The sequence below is a fragment of the Alosa alosa genome, chromosome 16 (genome assembly GCF_017589495.1).
Source record: "Alosa alosa isolate M-15738 ecotype Scorff River chromosome 16, AALO_Geno_1.1, whole genome shotgun sequence".
NCBI lineage: Eukaryota > Metazoa > Chordata > Actinopteri > Clupeiformes > Clupeidae > Alosa > Alosa alosa.
Genome location: NC_063204.1, coordinates 30304606 through 30322782, shown reverse-complemented (window position 1 = coordinate 30322782; position 18177 = coordinate 30304606). Strand labels below are relative to the sequence as shown.

General features: G+C 44.0%; 3 protein-coding genes across 7 annotated transcripts in view; 1 reads left to right on the top strand and 2 right to left on the bottom strand.

Annotated features, from left to right (window-relative positions):
* Window positions 1-2036, bottom strand: part of ppp4r1 (protein phosphatase 4, regulatory subunit 1) — a 20696-nt gene extending 18660 nt beyond the window's left edge. For 2 of the 4 annotated variants that reach the window (XM_048267097.1, XM_048267099.1), the window contains exons 1-3: window positions 1103-1194; window positions 689-743; window positions 498-542 (exon numbers count right to left, since the gene is read on the bottom strand). In XM_048267097.1, coding sequence (XP_048123054.1) covers window positions 498-542; window positions 689-695 — 52 coding nt within the window. In that variant the 5' untranslated portion in view covers window positions 696-743; window positions 1103-1194. Of the gene's footprint in view, window positions 1-59; window positions 150-497; window positions 543-688; window positions 744-1102; window positions 1195-1981 lie in introns of those variants that run through there. The other 2 variants (XM_048267098.1, XM_048267100.1) reach the window with 2 other exon arrangements.
* vapa (VAMP (vesicle-associated membrane protein)-associated protein A) lies at window positions 1268-12389 on the top strand. Of its 2 annotated transcripts, XM_048267102.1 has the most exons (7): window positions 1268-1446; window positions 4404-4556; window positions 6522-6625; window positions 7141-7221; window positions 8477-8677; window positions 9618-9797; window positions 11188-12389. In XM_048267102.1, exons 1-7 carry the CDS (start codon window positions 1389-1391, stop codon window positions 11344-11346), a joined length of 936 nt encoding a protein of 311 aa, XP_048123059.1. In that variant the 5' UTR covers window positions 1268-1388; the 3' UTR covers window positions 11347-12389. The 2 variants fall into 2 exon arrangements, with proteins under 2 accessions (XP_048123059.1, XP_048123060.1); XM_048267103.1 differs by lacking the exon at window positions 8477-8677 and having other exon boundaries at window positions 1273-1446.
* On the bottom strand, window positions 12249-18177 carry LOC125309967 (protein APCDD1-like). The gene is made up of 5 exons (XM_048267101.1): window positions 17538-18177; window positions 17021-17186; window positions 16276-16795; window positions 14062-14386; window positions 12249-13505 (listed from the first exon to the last, which is right to left on the bottom strand). Exons 1-5 carry the CDS (start codon window positions 17596-17598, stop codon window positions 13066-13068), a joined length of 1512 nt encoding a protein of 503 aa, XP_048123058.1. The 5' UTR covers window positions 17599-18177; the 3' UTR covers window positions 12249-13065.

The window sequence follows — 18177 nt, the reverse complement described above, 5'->3', positions numbered from 1 at the left end:
TATCGACAATTGGCAAATATCTAACGTAAAATATAGGCTTGAGTTAATGTTCGGCTCACCATGCCCCGATGCACTGTGTTCTTTCGGAAAGCTCCTGCTCACTAGCTTGCCAATTTCAAGAAAAAGACCTTGCCGACGTTAACGGGGTTCCATGCTAGCTAGCTAGCTAACTAGCTAACCCCGACTGGGAGAGGGCTATGTGCTAGCATGTAACGCCTGCTAACACTAGCAACCAAACTTCTGTGTGTGCGTGGTGTGACACAGCAGCACCAGATTTCGAATTATCTACCATCGGCATGATTAGTTTAATCTAACACGAAGCACAAGAGATGTGAAATGAGCGGGAGAATGACGCGTTAACGGTATATCAACTCAAGGCCTCACACCCAAGAGTACAAAAACAGACGAGAGGCATCCACCAACGTTAGAAACGTTACTGCTGGCCTCTACTAGCTGCCCCAGACTTCCACATTGACAAAACACAGGAGTAAACTTACATCCGTCTAACTCCTCTTGGGAATCCTCTTGGAGCAAAGATAAATCTGAAAACAAAGAGACCCACAAGTAATCAGTCGTAACTATTCATTGTTTCGACTAGCTACCGCTTCAAACCGATAGCAAATAGAGTCCATAAACACTGAGTTTCAAGTCCGTTCTGCTCTGGCTTCTGTTAACAGTATGTACGTACCCGCCATCTTGTCCTGGTCCTACATTTAAAGTGGTCTCTACAGATGAGGCAACAACTGGAAGAGGCAAAGAGCAGAGTTTACCTAGCAAGCTCGCATGACAGGCACGGAGATTTAAGTGTACAGTGGAAAAAACTACACCACCTAGAGGAAAGCGTAGTAAATGACACCAAAAAAAATGCAAAATAAATATTTCTTAAACTTCAACATGGGTAACCGGTATCTTTTATAATATTTTAGCACATGAATGTTGGGATGGCACGCTAAATGCACTCAGTATCATAACAGTCCACTGACTACCTGAGGTTAATAACACATAAAAAGAAATGTCACAAATGTCCAAGGCAAGGACTGCAGTGATCGAGAAATGGGATGTTACCACTTTGCCTAAAATTGTTGTTATGTAAAATACTCACAACAGCTGACATGCATGACATCAAAAGAATGCAATGTCCCTCAGGCTTCATTCACCATGGATTCATCGATTTAAGTGAGATTAAGCCTCGCATTTCTGCATCTGATGCTTTTGTAATCACTAAATTACACTTTTACCTGGACTCTTTTCGACGGTGACGTGCATATTGATGCGCGCCGCCGAAACTGTACTCGTGTGCTCGTCCCCTGGCCTGGTGAAAGTCGGTGCGCTTTTGGCGAATACGTTTACTCGGCTCGGCAATCTGTAGCTAATACTTGATAGCAGACATGTCCAAATCGGAGCAGATCTTAATTCTTGATCCATCGACTGATCTCAAATTTAAAGGTACGACAACATTATCCTTATTTCTTGAATGAGCAGTTTTGGCAGTGGATTAGCTGGCTGGCTAACTTAAGGCTAGCTAACAACTTCTCCCAGCTAGCTAGCTCGCTCACTAGTAGCTAGCAATACACCGGAGAGATAATATTACAACCCCGATAGCCACCTGTCAATGGCCGCCGCCATTTTGCGAAAAGGAGCGGGGATTTTAAGGCCTTCCACTAGCAGGTCTAAATACTGCATTCAGTTCTGGTGATTCAGTACATTCGTGGCAGCTGTGTAACTGTTTAAAGACCCTTGACTGGCTGACTGTCTAGGACAACTATAACGTTATATTGTCCTTGACAAACTGCCGATTGTGCTGAAGCAAGTTGAAGAGATCACCGTGTGCACTGACGTTTGCTATCACCTAGGTTCGAGTTTGCAAGGTTAGCTAATCTTGCTGACCCTAGCTAGCTAAGTGTACAGCGAACCAGCTAACGTTTACGTTACAGGCTTTAGCTAATTATGGAACTAGTTGAGTAGTAAATGTTAACGTTACCTATTAAGGCCACCCAGTCTTCCCGTATGCTTTGGCTGTGTAAGACGTCTAACGTAAACGTAGTTAGCTAATGATTGGTAGCATTCAACGAAGTTTGTTATGCTCTGTGACTGAAATTGTCAATGGCAACCTGGCTGATTTGCTCTCTGCCACCTGGTGAAGCGGTAACTAACGTTCAAACCTAGCAGCTAAGCTGAATGGAACTCAACATAACATTAACTTAAAATATCATAACGTTACCTAATAGTTAGCTAAATGTTCATTTAAAGCTGTTTAATGGGAACGGCAAAGTTAAGTTGCTAAGTTAACGTTTTATGTTAATAGTGTTAACGCGTTAGCTAGATGAACATATATGGCTACGGAGACTAACGTTAGCAATGTGCTGTTTCAACACAAGTGCTGTCGGTTGGGGATTCATGTTCGGTGCAGGCCAACTAGTAGCATCAGTGGCAACTTTCGATATTGAGCTAAACCTTTACAAGTTGGCCTAGCTATGTTACTCACCGTTAACTCGTCGTTATCTAGCTATTCATATCTCGTCTCGATTGCATTGAAATAACATCAGCTAAAGCAAACATTCAGAGGTTGTTGCTTTTTCACGAGGACAGGTTGGCATGGGAGAAAAGCCCTCATAAGTCCTAAGTAACTTAACCTTTGTCATCTAGTAAGGTAGGTTAACGTTAGCTATCATCGACAGGTAACGCTAGTTTATCGAACTGTAAATAAGGTGACGTTAGCTGACATCCTTCCTTAGTAAATGTATAATTTCTCACTTCAGTAGTGTTTCGTCGATGTTTTGTGTGTAAATGTGGGGTTTGTAACTTGTTTTTTTCCTCTAACTGGGACATGAGTGGAATATTATTTTGCTTGTGGAGTTAAGTTGAATCACCTGCCCTGTACTTTAGGTAGTTAAGTGAACAGTGGGTTTGTTAGGCTCTAAGTGTGAATGTAATCCTATGTGGAGAAGTGGTTATGTTGGTCATATGCTATGTGTGAGACAAAAGGGAGCTTATAAGGTGGCCTTCGCATAACTTCCAACCGCCCATGTTCCTGCTTTTCTCCAAAACTATGAGTCAACTTGTTTGAGGGAACGCTGGGTGTAGCACTGAATTGTGGGAATTTGACAGTATGGCCTCTTTATTGTTGTTAATGGACTGACATTGCAACATTCAGCTGTTTGAATACCTTGTGACTTTCTCGAGGGAAGTTGCCTAGATGTCCCTCAGCAATTTCTTAAACCATTCATGGGTGAAGTGTGATTGAAGTGGAATGTGAAGTCTTCATTCTGGATAAAGCCAACAAAAATGATGCACTAATAATTCAATATTGATTGGGCTAGCAGTTAGAAGAATGCATTACTAGTTTCTGATAAAGAAGAAACGTTGAAACACAACATAATTGTGCTTGTTTGAATTTGTTTCTTATACATTAACACTGAGTGAATTGTGGAATTTGATATGTGGAAATGTATTGTATATTTTGCATATTGACCCAATCAGCACTTTTTTCTCATGTGAATATGATCTGAACAAGCTTTTTCACACATCAGCTGTGTCATTGGCAAGCCCTATGCACCAATTTGGTTTTATGCAAGCATAGTCAAAACACATGTTAAGCATACTCAAACATGCACATAAGTAGTCTTGCATTTGGCTCAGAATTGCGCTGACTGGCTAGCTTTCATTGTGAAAACAAATGTTGGGGCCTCAAGTCAAGTCACATTTATTTATATAGCACACTTAAACGCAATGCAATTGACCCAAGGTGCTCATAACGTGCTTACAAGACATGAGACCCTGACCCCAAGGAGTGAAGTGGTTGTGACAAATGTTATTCTTTGAATTTGTCTACATGTAGGAGGCACAAGGGCTACTATACACTGACTGTCTATACTGCACCTCTGCACACACTGCTTTATGGACTCTGTGACGGCTCCCGCACACAGTTGCGTGGGTTTCAGTGCTGGAGACGCACCCTGTTCACTTTACATGGGCTTACGCCATCCGTTGCCGAACTGAATTGTGGGTCTGTTGCGTCGCATTGCTCCTGTCGCTCGCGTTGAGAAGTTCAGCTGTTGCTGCACCGAATGACGGCACCAGCCAATCAAATTATGAACAAGCGAACAACAGACGGCACCAGCCAATCAAATTACGGTTATACCTATAAGTCATTTGCATAGCTACCATCAGGAACACCCACTGGCGTGTGTTGACGGAACGCAACTGTTTGCGGGAGCCGTAACAGGCTTGATGTGTGAATGTCTTAGGCCTATGCACTGTTCTCAGTTCTTATTCACCTGTGAGCTGTGGGAAATCCCAGTTATTAAACGATTTAGTCTATGTGCTGTCAGTCATCATGTTTGTGTGTGCACCGTAGACCCAGCTCTTCTTTTTCCTCATCATCTTCTCTTTGTGTTTGGCAGGTCCCTTCACAGATGTCGTGACCACAAACCTCGTGCTGAGGAACCCCTCAGACAGAAGAGTATGCTTCAAAGTGAAGACCACTGCACCGCGGCGGTACTGTGTACGGCCGAACAGTGGTATCATTGACCCAGGGGCCGCCGTCACGGTCTCGGGTAAGAGCTGCCTGTCCCTGCCGAAATACCGTGTTCCAAGTCATCAGGAGTCAGGGACCAACATATTACATTTCAAGGCCATCAATTTTTAAATGTGTGATTGCCCAGCAATCATATCTAATGGTCTCACTTGCAACTGACATCATCATATCACTTAGCTGTCTAATTTGAGTACTGTTGATTTTGTCAGTCTGAATTGGACTGTGTGACAATGCTGTGTCAGCAACTAAATCGGAGTAGGATAAATTGACGCTTTTACTAATATAGTCTTGCCAAGTCGTGTCAAATGTAAGTTGAAATCTGTCAAGGTCTATGAAGAACTTATGAGCATGCGGCATAAATGACAAGTTCTTGGCATATTACACTAACCGATACGGGAGACTGAGGTGGCAAAACTGGCCTTGCATTCATTTCAGGATAATATTACCTGTTGTTGGCATGTTTATCAAGTGATGGTGTTACAATCAGAAATCTATTTATGGGCCCACTTTAAATGCAGATGCATTTAAATGCAAATGTTCTACAGTAACCACATGGTCATGCATCAACAAATGTAATCAACTGGACCCTGTGGTCGTCAAGCAGTAGGCTACACAAGAGAGGACTGGGGAATGAGGCGGTCGTAGCATAGTGGCTAATGGGCTAGGATGCTACTGCCTGAAAGGTTGTGGGTTCAATTCCTGGCTTCCACCGTTGTGCCCTTGAGCAAGGCACTTAACCCCAAGTTTGTGTGGGGAGAATGGCCATATGGCAATATAATTGACATATATAAGTCTCTTTGGAGAAGGGTGTCTGCTAAATTACAGTTTTTTTCAGTCGCTAACAAGCGTTTGTCTAACCAGTTGTCACATTTTCAACACAATTAGCACAGCATCGGTCTTTTGTGGCCATACCATTCACACATTTCACGTTTTCACACAATATGCAGTCAGTGAACACATTTCCACAATGCTTACATTTACTTGACAGACAAGCTATACCTCCCAACAAAACTATGGATTGTTTTTGTAGTATTTACGAATGTTAACACACAACATCCCACAATAGGAAACACAATATTCCAAACCTTAGATACAGTATTAAAAACCTCTGCTTCTGCTACCAAATGGTTTTATCCCAGGTGCATCGCCCTGGATAATATCAGATGCGATGTTGATGAAAACATTGGCCTAACTCTGTAGATCGCAGAGATTAGATACAGTAATACCCCCTTTTTATCTGGGCTTTTTGCTGTTGTTTTTTGTTCAGAATGCGCTTGTGTGTTTTTTGTTATAATATTTTGTTCACTGTAAGCAATACTGTAAAAGCTTTTCTGTTCCATCATACTGTAAACAGTATTTCTACTGTACCTCCTGTAGTAAACAGTAAAGGGTAAAAAACTGATTTGCTTTTTACTGGAATGTGTTTGAATGTGAGCATTACATGTGGCCATACAGTTCCCAACCAAGAAATTTAGCTTAAAACGGTGGATAGCATGTTTTGCATGCAAATACCTGTAAAACTGAAACATAAAAGTCTATGCAGTTATTGCAATGTCAACAATAGCCAGTATTTTGAAACCTGGTGTACTTTGATTGACTGCATGTACCTTGTGAAGTGAAAACAAGTGTTATTCTTTGACAGAATAATTTCATTTTGAGTCAGATTTCCAGTGTTTTGGTAAAGTTAGTGTGTGCAGAGAAAGATGTTTTCTGTTTTGAAATGAAGAGTTAGTATATATTTAACAACATGTGTTTTTGAGAAGAAAATTATCCATTTGGCCAATTGTGTTTTGTAAGTGTGAGTCTGTGTTAAGAGTTTAGAAAAACTATCTGAAGTATGGGTAAGCGCTTGTTAGCGATTGAGAAAAAACTGTAATAAATGTAAGTGTAAATCTAGAACTAGATATCTAACGAGTCAGAGTTTTGCGTTTGTTGCATGTCTTGCCACATGGTATTGATCACAGCTCTCTCTTTTCCTCCATAGTAATGCTGCAGCCGTTTGACTATGATCCAAATGAAAAAAGTAAACACAAATTTATGGTGCAGACCATTTTCGCACCTCCCAATGTCCCAGACCTTGAAGGAATGGTAAGAATCTCTGTTAAGCTCTTTCTGTTGACCGCGGCTTCTAGCCTCAGCCGCTGTATGACTTTGACAGTTCAGTAAAAAATGGGTCTCTTCAGTTTTGCAAAACAGAAAAATCATTGAGCATGTGTTTTTCTGCAATTCAAGACATTTGACAGTAGATGGCAGTATATGTATTTACCATTGATTTCTTTGATAAAACAATAAATAAACTAATGGATGTTCTTTCTTTAATTGTTAATGAATCTTAAACATGCACAAATTTCCTATTAAAATGAAATTTTAATCACCCGAGTTCATTTCGGCATTATATCATGCAGAAACAGTCAGTGACGTGGTGTATATTAGTGAAAACCCTACTGTTAATGACTTGTACAAAGGAGTACCCATCTATCATAGCGCTCGACAGTTTTACTGAATCATTGACCCGTGTCTAATAGGAAATATTAGTAGATCACTAAGATATTATGTTATTTATCAAATGCATGGCACAAAACTAACATGTCTACATCTCACAGTGGAAAGAGGCGAAACCAGACGACTTGATGGACTCCAAGCTGCGATGCGTGTTTGAGATGCCTTCTGAAAACGATAAAGTGGTAAGTGGAGACGTCCGTATGGGCAGACTGCTGCGACGCGAGCGCAAGCCGCTGCCCTGTTAGCGGCGCCCTGGAGCTCCATGCTCTGTGTGCCGCTGCTGCTGCTGCTGCTGCTGCTTGTGATTTAGCTGTGGTTTCAGGGCTCTTTTATAATGCAACACACTCTGGTCCTCACAGAGACTCTCACGCTGCTATGGCACGTCCTACAAGGCTGCTCTGCTCTCTGTCTCTCCTTCTCTCTCTTGTCCTGACTGTAGGTGCATCTTTTCCTCTTCATTCACATAGGTACAATCATTAATGGAGGCTATGCACATATTGCTTTGAACAGCAGAGTCCACTAACATCATGATTACAGCCATTATCGTTTCTCTTTTCCATTAACCTTCATTAACCCTGTGCCATAAAGTCCACATCCTTAAATGATGGCTTAAAGATGCAGTCTGCAGTTCGGTTTCATAAAAGGTTGATGATGTTTGCACTCGACGGGCACTCAAATTGCTCCCCACCCTTCTGTGCTGCGGAAGTACCATGTTGATTAGCTGGGACTGTCCAGGCCTGGTCCTCTAAGTTGGTTTCCCATTTACAGAGGCAGAGCTGTGTACAAACACTAGAGGTGTGTTTGCAACTGCTGACAGCCGTCTGTGCACAGTTGTTGTATCCCACGTCGTGTTGTGTAATGTTACATTTTGGTTTGGTTGTTGATTGTCCACGGTTGGAATTTCCCTACATATAGTGCAAGGAATTGAACACCTCTACTGAAAGAGTGCCAAAGCTGAACAGTCAGCTAGCAGGACTGTGAGGAATAATTCTCTAAATTTGACAGGAAGCATATGCTATTGTAATCACAGACTGCACCTTTAATGTAGAATGTTCTCCAGGGTCCCACTACACTGTAATGTGTTGGTCCTGTCCTTGATCTGGGTCTGTCCTTGATTAGGGTGTGAGGTTGATGATGATCTCATCTCAAACATTAAGGGAGAGCTGAGTGATGAGTTCCTCCTCTCCCCGCAGAGAGTTTTATCGTGAGGAAACAATACAGTGTTTTGGGAGCCTTGGATCAGCATTGAGACTTGCCTTTGTCAATCCATGACTCCAGTCCAGTATCTTTTGCACTAGGTGTTTGTGCTAAGGGCCTTTGTAGCTGTTTAATGATCTGCTGTAGACCCTGCTTGTGATTTGCATGTTGCTTGTACCCCCCCCCCCTTACCCCTCCATACACTCCACCCTTTTGCCTGGCTGGCACCCACCCCACCAGAACCTCAGGAGCAGGCCCATAGGGCTCAACACCCCCCAGTACACCCCCAAGGTGCCCAAGTACCTCAGCGACAAGGCCGCCATGACCCCCGGCGACTTCTTCACCCCGCTGGGCCGCAGGGCCGCGTGCGACCCCCAGGAGGTGGGCGACGTCCCAGACATGCCTCAGCAGGCCAGTAGAGTGAAGGGCAGGAAGTGGAAGGTTTGTGGCAGGGAGACAGAGGTAGGGTCCTGGGTAAGGCTTTAGACCAAAAATGGCAGGATGCAGCTCTGAGCGAAGCTTACATTTCCTCAGGTCTTCTACCAGCTCCAGTAGGCTGTAGGTCTTTTTATAACTCAGAGCCTGTTTGTAGTATGTCTGAAAAATCCCTGATGAAGACTAATGTAGGGATAAAAATGCAAGGTTGCTTTTCAACACATGCCATGTTAGCCAACTGCTGATTTGGCCTTATAGGCAGTTAAAAATGTCAGTGAAGTGGAAAATCCGAAGTCCTATGAGGATTCGGCACAAAATTATCAGCTAATTTACAGACTTACAGGCTAAATTAGTGGTTATTCACTTAAAAAGCCCTAGCAGATGAATCAGAGTTCTTCTCCTGGAGAGTAATTAACTCCAGCCGTACTAACAGAAACATCACAACGCCTCACACACATCAATGAAACTGCTCCTAATTAACCATGAAAGAAAAACTGGAGTGTTTGTCTGGCATGTTTGCCTGTGAATTACCAGAGTGTGTCTGTTGTGGTGTTCCTCAAATCTGGCATCAAAAAAAAATATCTGATTACGAATTTGAAGTAGAAAACAAAAAACAATGCAATGACTTGAAGAGCAATGTCCACTAAGGGAGGTTAGGAGATGCATAAAAAAGCCTTAGGACTCTTAGGATCTGATTTGAGGAACCCCACTGGGAAGGCTTGCTCACAACCAGAGGTGGAAAACTAGCTTCAGAAAGTTGAAGTCCTACCATGCACTGGTTCATTGGAGAGAGTATTTCATTAGCCTACCAAGCTGTAGAGTTGTGTTAATTAGAATCAGCCGGATTAGCGAATAGTCGGAAATGGTGGACTTTTGCTTTCTGGCGCCGTAGTTTTTCAGGGCGCTTGCACCCCTCTCAAGACTCTCACCTTGCTGGTCCTTGCAGAATGACGTCGACGTAACCAAATCTGCACCCGCCCTTCACGTGTCCAAACCGGACGGCACGTCGGCCCCCAAGCCCGCCAGCTCGTCTCTGGACGACACGGAGAGGAAGAAACTCCAAGAGGAATGCAAGAGGCTGCAGTCTGAGGTGGCGAGAATGGCAGAGGAGAACAGGCAACTCAAGGTAACCTTCAAAAGTTGTCCAGGTTGTACAGGGTTTTTTTTTTTTTTTTTGCAAAAGTGAGGAAGTGGACGTGATTGCATTCCTGTCCACAAGGTCACTTTAGAAACTATCTTGGATGTCTCAGCCCCTCTTGTTTTGCAAGTCATGTGCTTTTGAGGTTTTTCAGCATTTTATTCATCACCCATCATCCATATTATTCATAATCCATCATTGCAAGAAATATAATTGCACGCAACGCCTTAATGTGTGAATCATGTGTGATCTTCATAGCAAAGGCTGTAAGCCATAAGCGTGTTGATCAAAATGTTCCATGTCAGCACGTAGCTGTTTTCTTGCACATTCACTTACGCAATGAAATAGATAGACTCTTGATTGACTGAAGAGATGTTTTTGGTGGTGTTGCTGATCTTCCTGCTGTTCTATTTCTCATTGATGCCTGGCACACACAGATGTACCCAGCATTTCTACAAAGGCAAATATCAGTTTGGTCCCACCATCTTGTTGCAAGGCTCTCTCTTCACGATAATACAAATGTCAGAAAAATTACCGCAAGCATAGATGGCATAAGAATGGTAATTTTTTCATTGAATGGTCAGTTCCCCTCCATGTAAGACCTATTGAGTGTAGTCATCAGGATTGTTGTCGTTCATCTAAAATGAAATTAATTTATATATTTTTTAAATATTAATTAATTTGTCGTAATGTCCAGTCTTTACATACTTGTCAGAAGAGAGTGTAGAGCGTATGCAAGTCAGATCGTCTCTCTTCGTTGGCATTCTATCTGTAAAAACCAAATCTTTAAGTGCTACACTGCGGTAAGCACACATTGGCGTTTCAAGCTTTTCAACTCTTTGGCAAGTAGCGCTTCGAGAGAAAGGCAGGGCCAGGAGAGACGGCTGAAGCGAGAGGCACAGAGGTGGAGGAACAGGAGATTTAACATTCCTCCACATCAGTATCCTGAGCGCCGAGCTCACGTCAGGATGGGATTTGATGTCTGAAAGCAGGGCTTCTGAAACATAGTCACGATTTGAGATGAATCATACATTTGCAGCACCGGAGCTGGGCTTGTCAGTGCGCTGAGCGTGGAGAGGGTTTGCCACATCTCGCCGCTTACAAGTTTTCTTTTCCGGTGCGACACAGGTGTAGGGACACGCATGGTAATTACCAGCCGTCAGCGCTCCTCTCTGATATCCTTCCTCTGTTTATTCTTAAAGAGACAAAATGCTACCTATGGCAAAGCTTTAATGCTCCGACTTTGTCAAAAAAACAGCATTTTAGCAGCCGTGTACCTTTTTAAATGCAGATGCTTTAAACACTTGAAGTCGATGCAGAGTTGTGAAGTTGTGTATACAGGCTGGCTCACAATATGCTCTCCCCCTGTTTTCTTCAGGATGATGGCTTGAGACAGCGCAAGGCCCTGCGACCTGACAACATGGTATCAAATTCAGCCATGATGAGTAAGCAACAGAGCTCCAGCTCCCTGCCCTCACTACTCGTCGTCATCGCTGCCATCTTCATCGGATTTTTCCTGGGGAAGTTCATCTTGTAGATAACGAGAAAGGCGAACTACAACCGTCTGTACCCGACCTGCACCCTGTACCCCCCCCCCCAACCCCCTTTCCCCAGTGTTTTCCCAACCTGGAGGGGGTAATGACGACAACACCAACAAAAAAACAAGAAGAAGAAAATGCCGCCACGTGTGGTCTCATTCAACCCAAAGTCATCAGTGGTTAACATGGTCCGTTGTGGTCCACACACACACCTGTGTACACAATCATCACACGGGCCCTGCCACCTCCTCCACGTCACGCGGTTATTAAACAGAGATGTGCATATACACACACACACACACACACACACACAGAAACAAGTACATGTGATCTCACAGATGAGCTGAATGAAGGTTATCCTATTGTTTTTGTTTTTGTTCTCATTTACAGTTTGTTTTGTGGTGAGGGATTGGGTTTTCAAGGGCTGGTTGGAATGAGTGGGAAAATGAAAAAAATCTTCCATCTGTCACAGCAGCAGTAGCACGATAAGGGTGAGGTACTGTGTAGACCTTGGTGGGGAAATTTCACAAAACCATAAATAATACATCTGAATTGTTCTTTCTCTCCATCTCTTTCTCTCTATCTTTCTTTCTCTCCCTCTCTCTGTCTCTGTGGTTTTAATGAGAGTGGCACAGAATGTTTTAAGTGTCTTGTACATGTTATTTTAATCTGTTGAAGAAATAATAAACCAATACTCTAAAGAAATAACTGTAAAAGACTTTGCTTCGTGTTGCTCTATGGGGTTCGACATCAAAAGGCTCCAGTCAGTTCTGAAAATGTTTATTTTTCTCAATGAATGTGAAGACTCCACCTGGAAAATAGGTGCTTCTTCCCCTGTACATGTTCTTTTTTTCTGATGCCACATAGACACAAAAACATGGCTTCCAAATATTATTTGTTCTCATTTCGATTTATCCTTCCATAAATTGAATATCCTGACTTGTGTGAGGCAAATGTTGACTGAAGAACTCCATGCTTTACAATCCTGTCCCATGATATTTAACATGAAATAAGATTAAATAAAATATCTAACATTCTTTAACATGTCTTCTTTTCTCTTTGTGTTGCCTGTGTGTGTGTGCTTTTCAGACATCAATGTTCCTCATATGTATTATGGTCTCTAGAAGTAGGTTTAATACGGCATCTAATTACAAGCATAGAAGACCATAAAATGAGTTGACTATCCTGAGTATATACACAAATAAAGCCTGATACAGAATTTACTATTTACAAGTAGCTTTGATGATGTCAGTATATTTGTTTGACAGATTTGGTGGTTTGCTAGCTTTAGGCGAATGCGCTGTTTTGAATACCATGGCATTCTGTGTAACACTTAAATGTTTATTTTAGCTTTCTTTTGATCCCTTTTGTAAACAGCTTAGACAAACAACACCCAACACAGACCGCTGAAATCACATAAACTTGGCGCACGCATTCCCAGTTCTGTTCACGACAGTCTGTTGATCATTTAGAGCTTTATGCGACAAAGATGGCTGAGCAGTTAGTTTGATTGTGCATCGTCCACTTCAGTCTTAGATGGAGGACAAGGTCCCTTGCATCCACTTTTTTCTGAAAGGTCCTTGCAAAACAGAAAAATACGAAACCTTCAACTAAGAAATATTTTTCAGAGATCATCCCCTTCTTTTATCTGTCCATCCAAGGATGTTCCACACTCAAAATGACTAGAATAAGAATGGAACCTTGCAGTCTTGTGGGGATTATATTAGCTGTAAAATCGTCAGGGCCCAGATGAGAGTGTAGAGACAAAACCGGCGGTCACAGCAGTAGCCGTTGCCCAGTCTGAAGTGCTGGTCACCCTCCCTCCCAGCGCTCGCGCCTCTCTGGGTGCCTAGGACACACTGCACCAGCGGAGGCTGGTAGGAGGTGGCCCTTTTGTGGGGCTGGTTGGGGCTGGAGCCATTGGTGGGCCGCTGACCGTTGTAAAGCAGGCGTCGGCCGGAGAGGTCGCGCTCGATGCGGAACAGCTCGTGCTCTGTGTGGGGCAGGCGGATGCCCAGGGCGGCGCAGCCCGCGGTGGGGGTGACATCCTGCTCCACGCCCAGACGCCACGAGCCCTCGGTGCCACACTCGTCGCCACTAAAGATGTTGAGGAGGGACGTGGTGGCCAAGTCCATGGGGGTCACCTTCATCTGAGTTACTGGGGTAGCAAGCAAACATGTCATTCAACACACTGTATCAAAGGTCAAGCATTTGGAGGAACCTCCATGTTTAATTGTGATTTCCTCTTTCTCCAATTGCACAGAACTGTAAAGACTGGGAACTAGGGTTGTAATTATCCTTGAAAAGGCCCTGAACAGGGCATCTGCCAACCAAAGCAAATGTTGATGCCACTCTCCATGGTCCAATGTGTGACAACTGCCCCTAAAAGCTATACATCCAAATAAACAAATACATTGAAGTATACTGTATGCTTGTCTAATATACGTCTATACACACACAAATAGACCAACAAACACACACACACATAGACCAACCTACACAGTTCTTATCTCTTGACACTTTAGATTATATCTCTGTGCTTCAGACTTTAAATTACTATTTAAATACTGAATAATCTTAACATTTATTTCACTGGGTTAGGTTAAGGTTTCCAAGATGAATGTCATTACTGATTACACTTATCAAGTTTATGACAATAAACTTGATCTTGGTGTCCAGTATTATACAGCAGTCACAGAGCTTATTGACCATACCTGTGAAGACAAACTCAGTGCCCCCCATGACCTTGGCCGATGGCTGCCCTTGGCTGTAGTGGCCGATGGCGTGCATGCTGAAGGTGGGCATCCTGCAGACCGGGTCAGCGTAGTGGTAGTAGTGTCCCTCCCAGGTGCGTCCATCCTTGTTGAAAACAAAGTGGCGGGTGAGGAAGAGGACACCGGGGCGGACCTCGCAGCGCTGACTCACCCAGTGGCCCTGGACTCTGACCGGGGAGTCGGCCTGTGGGGGCAGGGAGGGAGGCTGCTGGAGACTCCCCCGGGAGATGATCCGGCAAACGATGCAGGAGTGATCGTGACCGTGCTGGAGAGAAGACAAACAGGCCCTTTTGGTTAGTGTGGCCAATAATAACATGGCTGTTTGGAATACAATTCAAAAAGGCAAACAATATTGTTTTTAACCGCTAGCCCTTTTCTTTATTGTTGATGGTTTAACTGCAGACAATTACAATCAATTTATTATAGACCTAACATTACAACACCAACCACTAATAATCAGAATCAGAGATGTGGCTAAATTTGGATGTGATCACTACTGGAGCCAAAGTTTCAAATGAAGACTTTCAAGGCTAACTTAAATTTCAAAAGGTAATTGAAGCATAGCAATCAGCACTCTCATTTATAACAGGCGACAGCTGGTCTTGAATGAGCTGCTTTTGTAAGAGTTGTGTTCTCACATCAGCCTGACTTGAAGGAATGTTTGGGGAGACCAAATCACAAAATGTCACCACATGTGTGTGTCTTGACTGTTGAGCAAAGTCTTGTTCGCATTCAAGTTTCAACACTAACATTTCCAAAGAAGGTTGTGGTGGTAAGCCATACAAACAAACAATTTATTTTTCCACACAGAAGAAAAACCTTTGTTTCAATTTTAATAAATCAGTTGACCAGGATTCTAGCCCACTGCATGGAGAGGCTGGCATGGACTCTGTTATTTCATATGCTGGGAAAATTCTGGCTTTACTACAGATAGACCTCGGACATTTGACTGCACCAAAACAATCACTGTGTCTGGGGGGGGGCTGTGGTTTACCCCCTAACAACGCCCGAGGGAGTTCGGCCGGAGGCTTCTTTCTTTTTTTTTTTTTAACTCAAACAAAGCATGCGGTTTGGCTACAGGTTCAAAAACGGCAGAGGTTCAGAGGGTTCGCACCGCTCTGATATCATTATTATAGCCCGCACTTCATTAGTGAGTGCGAGTGTAATTACAAGCTATGTTTAATTCATACGATATCAATCAAATGTGGAGGGGCCAGAGGACTTCTGAGAGCGATGAGGACAGACACGGTTTTTAATGGGGGGCAGGCAAACCGATGACAGCCAATGATTTGCCAAGGCTTTCTTGAGTCATCCATCATAAATAATTCAGATTGTACTAGAAACTCATTACCATCGCATTACATATTTCATGTACTAGCGCTTCTTTTTTCAGTTTTTCTCCTCTAAAGCGGGCATCAAAATGACTGCCAGTGCCAGCAAATGCATGGAAGAGAAGTGTGAGCTCACACACACACAGACACACACACACGCGTGTGCGCGCGCACACGCACACACACACAGACACACATGAAAGGCATAAATCCTTCAGAAAGCCCCGTTCCATCTCTCTGGTCTGGCTCCAGATTAGCCAAGCCCCTGTGATGGAGCCGGAGGCACGCACAGAATCCGCGCGGAGCATCAGCGCGGCGCCGCGTGCAGAGGCATTTCCTATTCCCTTTGAAGGGCGCGCGCGGAGGGTACGTGCCGGAACGCCACTGTGGGCACGCTCTTGCACTACCAAAATCTTTACCTTTACAACCTCGGCTGATAGTGCCTCACCGACGTGACATGACCTACAACACTGATCTACCAAGAAAAGCATCTGAGATACCCTGTGATCAATCTCTGCATGAGACGCCCTTCAAGTGACGAGCAAGTGGACAGGTACCCCACGCGAGAAACCACACGAGGCGTTTTGGGTAGACCATGAGTACATGTAACTTTAATACTCTCATTTATTAATACATTCTTAAATCTATCGACATTTTTTTTGCTTGCTCATCATCAGTAAAAAGCTCGGCGAGAGGTGAATTTATGGGGTGGAGACTGAGGATGGGGAAGGTTTCCCCTGGTGGTTACTCTTTCCCTAAGCCTCTCTATCTCACTTAAAACCTGATGCTGGATCAGCACCTGGAAGACCCCTGAGATGCTGACCTTGATGCTTAGGAGCGGGGGCTGATAGCTTGAGGGCTTGTGGACTCTCCTCCGGGAGACGTCGGTGTGCAAGTCTCCAAGGAGCAGTTCCTTCGTCTGGCTGTCGGGGTCACCGTGGCGATAGTGCCTCTCCACGCGGAGCAGCAGCAGCTCTTGCATGCTGAAGCCCAGAGGCCCCGTGCAGTCACGTCCCGTTGCCGGGTCCCACAGCTCGTAGCTCTCTTCCGGCTTCAAAGCTTCATCGAACCCGCAATCCCGGCTCAGCTTCGCGCTGAGGTCTCTTGCTGCCTCAGCAGTGTGGCTCACCAGCGCGACGCGATGGAGCTGGTAGTCCGCCTCCGTTCCTCCACGGATGGCCCAGGAGGACTGTTGCACATGTACACTCCCCTGGACGAGGAGGGAGTATGTGGGCTCGGTGCATTGATTGTCTAGATTGTAGAACTGCAGAGCACTGAAGGTGTGGTTTTCATAGAATCGGTAAGACCTGGTGAGAAATTCGGGCCCCGGCCTCACCTCACAGCTGAAGGAATAAAATACAGAGCATATACAATATGAATGCATGCGTGCGTAATTATACTCCACTTCAGTCTACAGTTCCATAATTCAAGTCTCTGAGCACAGAGAAACCCACTGACTGTAGGCTATGACAATTATCATTAGTTGAAATCTCACTACCACTCCCAGACGTTGTCACATATCAAAGCAATTACAGTATGAGCATTTACAATCTAATGCAGTGACTGACCTAGATGAGACCCACTGTCCGGTGATATTTGGCGGCATGTGCACAGTGACCTGCGCCCCGCTATAAAGATGTTTCAGCATATGGTGACATTCGGTGGAGTGCCTCCCAATGTTCCTCCCAGACGCCAGCGGGCTGACAGAGTTAAGTGATGACCCTGCGGCACTGCCTGTGGGAGGTAAGGCTTTTCTCAGGAAAGCTACTGGTATACAATGGAGAAAAACGAGGGAGCATGTTCCACTCGGCACAACATGATGCAGTATCGGCTCGTACTTCAAAAACTATCGTTGAGTTATAACATTTCCCATGGTTATGCATTTTATTAAACGAGGAAGGCTTCTCGAATCCGAAAATTCATTTTTTGCAAATACAGTTATGCGTTATTTGAGTGAATTCACAAGAATTTCTGAAACCTACTCTCAACATTTGCGAGCATAAGCCTGTGTTTCAGTGAAAATAATTATGTGGGAATACAATGTGTCTAGAGTAGCCAAGGCTCGACAAGAACAAAGTTACTCACCAACATTCAAGCGCATTGCCAGAGGGAAACTTATTAAACGGAACAGCAGAAGTAACTCCATCTCGGATAAACGCAGATCCAAAATATGATTTCGATACAGGAAAAAGTCGACAGTAGAGTGCAATGAATCTCTTTGAAATGACAATGATCAAGATGAACTCCAGACTCCAAGGTCAATTGTGAAAAGGGGGGAATCTCCTCCAAACTGCACAAGTTACTCCAGGTATGTTGTTCGTGTGTCTCCCCTCATCCTCCAAAATGTTGGTCCAAATAGGCTACTTAAATGTTCTTCGTTTAGTAGTAACAGCTGCCATCTGCGCTTAAAGAATCATTCCATAGTGTTGAGAGTCGCCGTTGTTGCATAGAGACGTGTCTAGCGTAGTTGTCCCTGTTAAAAAATTAACTTTTTAGATCGAATCTTCTCATAGAGTGGAGGGAAACCCACCGGAATGCGGCGCGGGAGAAATATCTGAAATGATGTGCGAGATAAAATATCTCTTCTTTTATCTCAGTTTCATCATCCACTTATCCCTTTAGAACGCGTTTGCGCGTCATAACCACCCACTGCTCGTCTTTAAAACACGGAGGACGGAGATCTTAGGGGAGGGCACTGTCACGATATGAACTCTGCGCCTCCCGT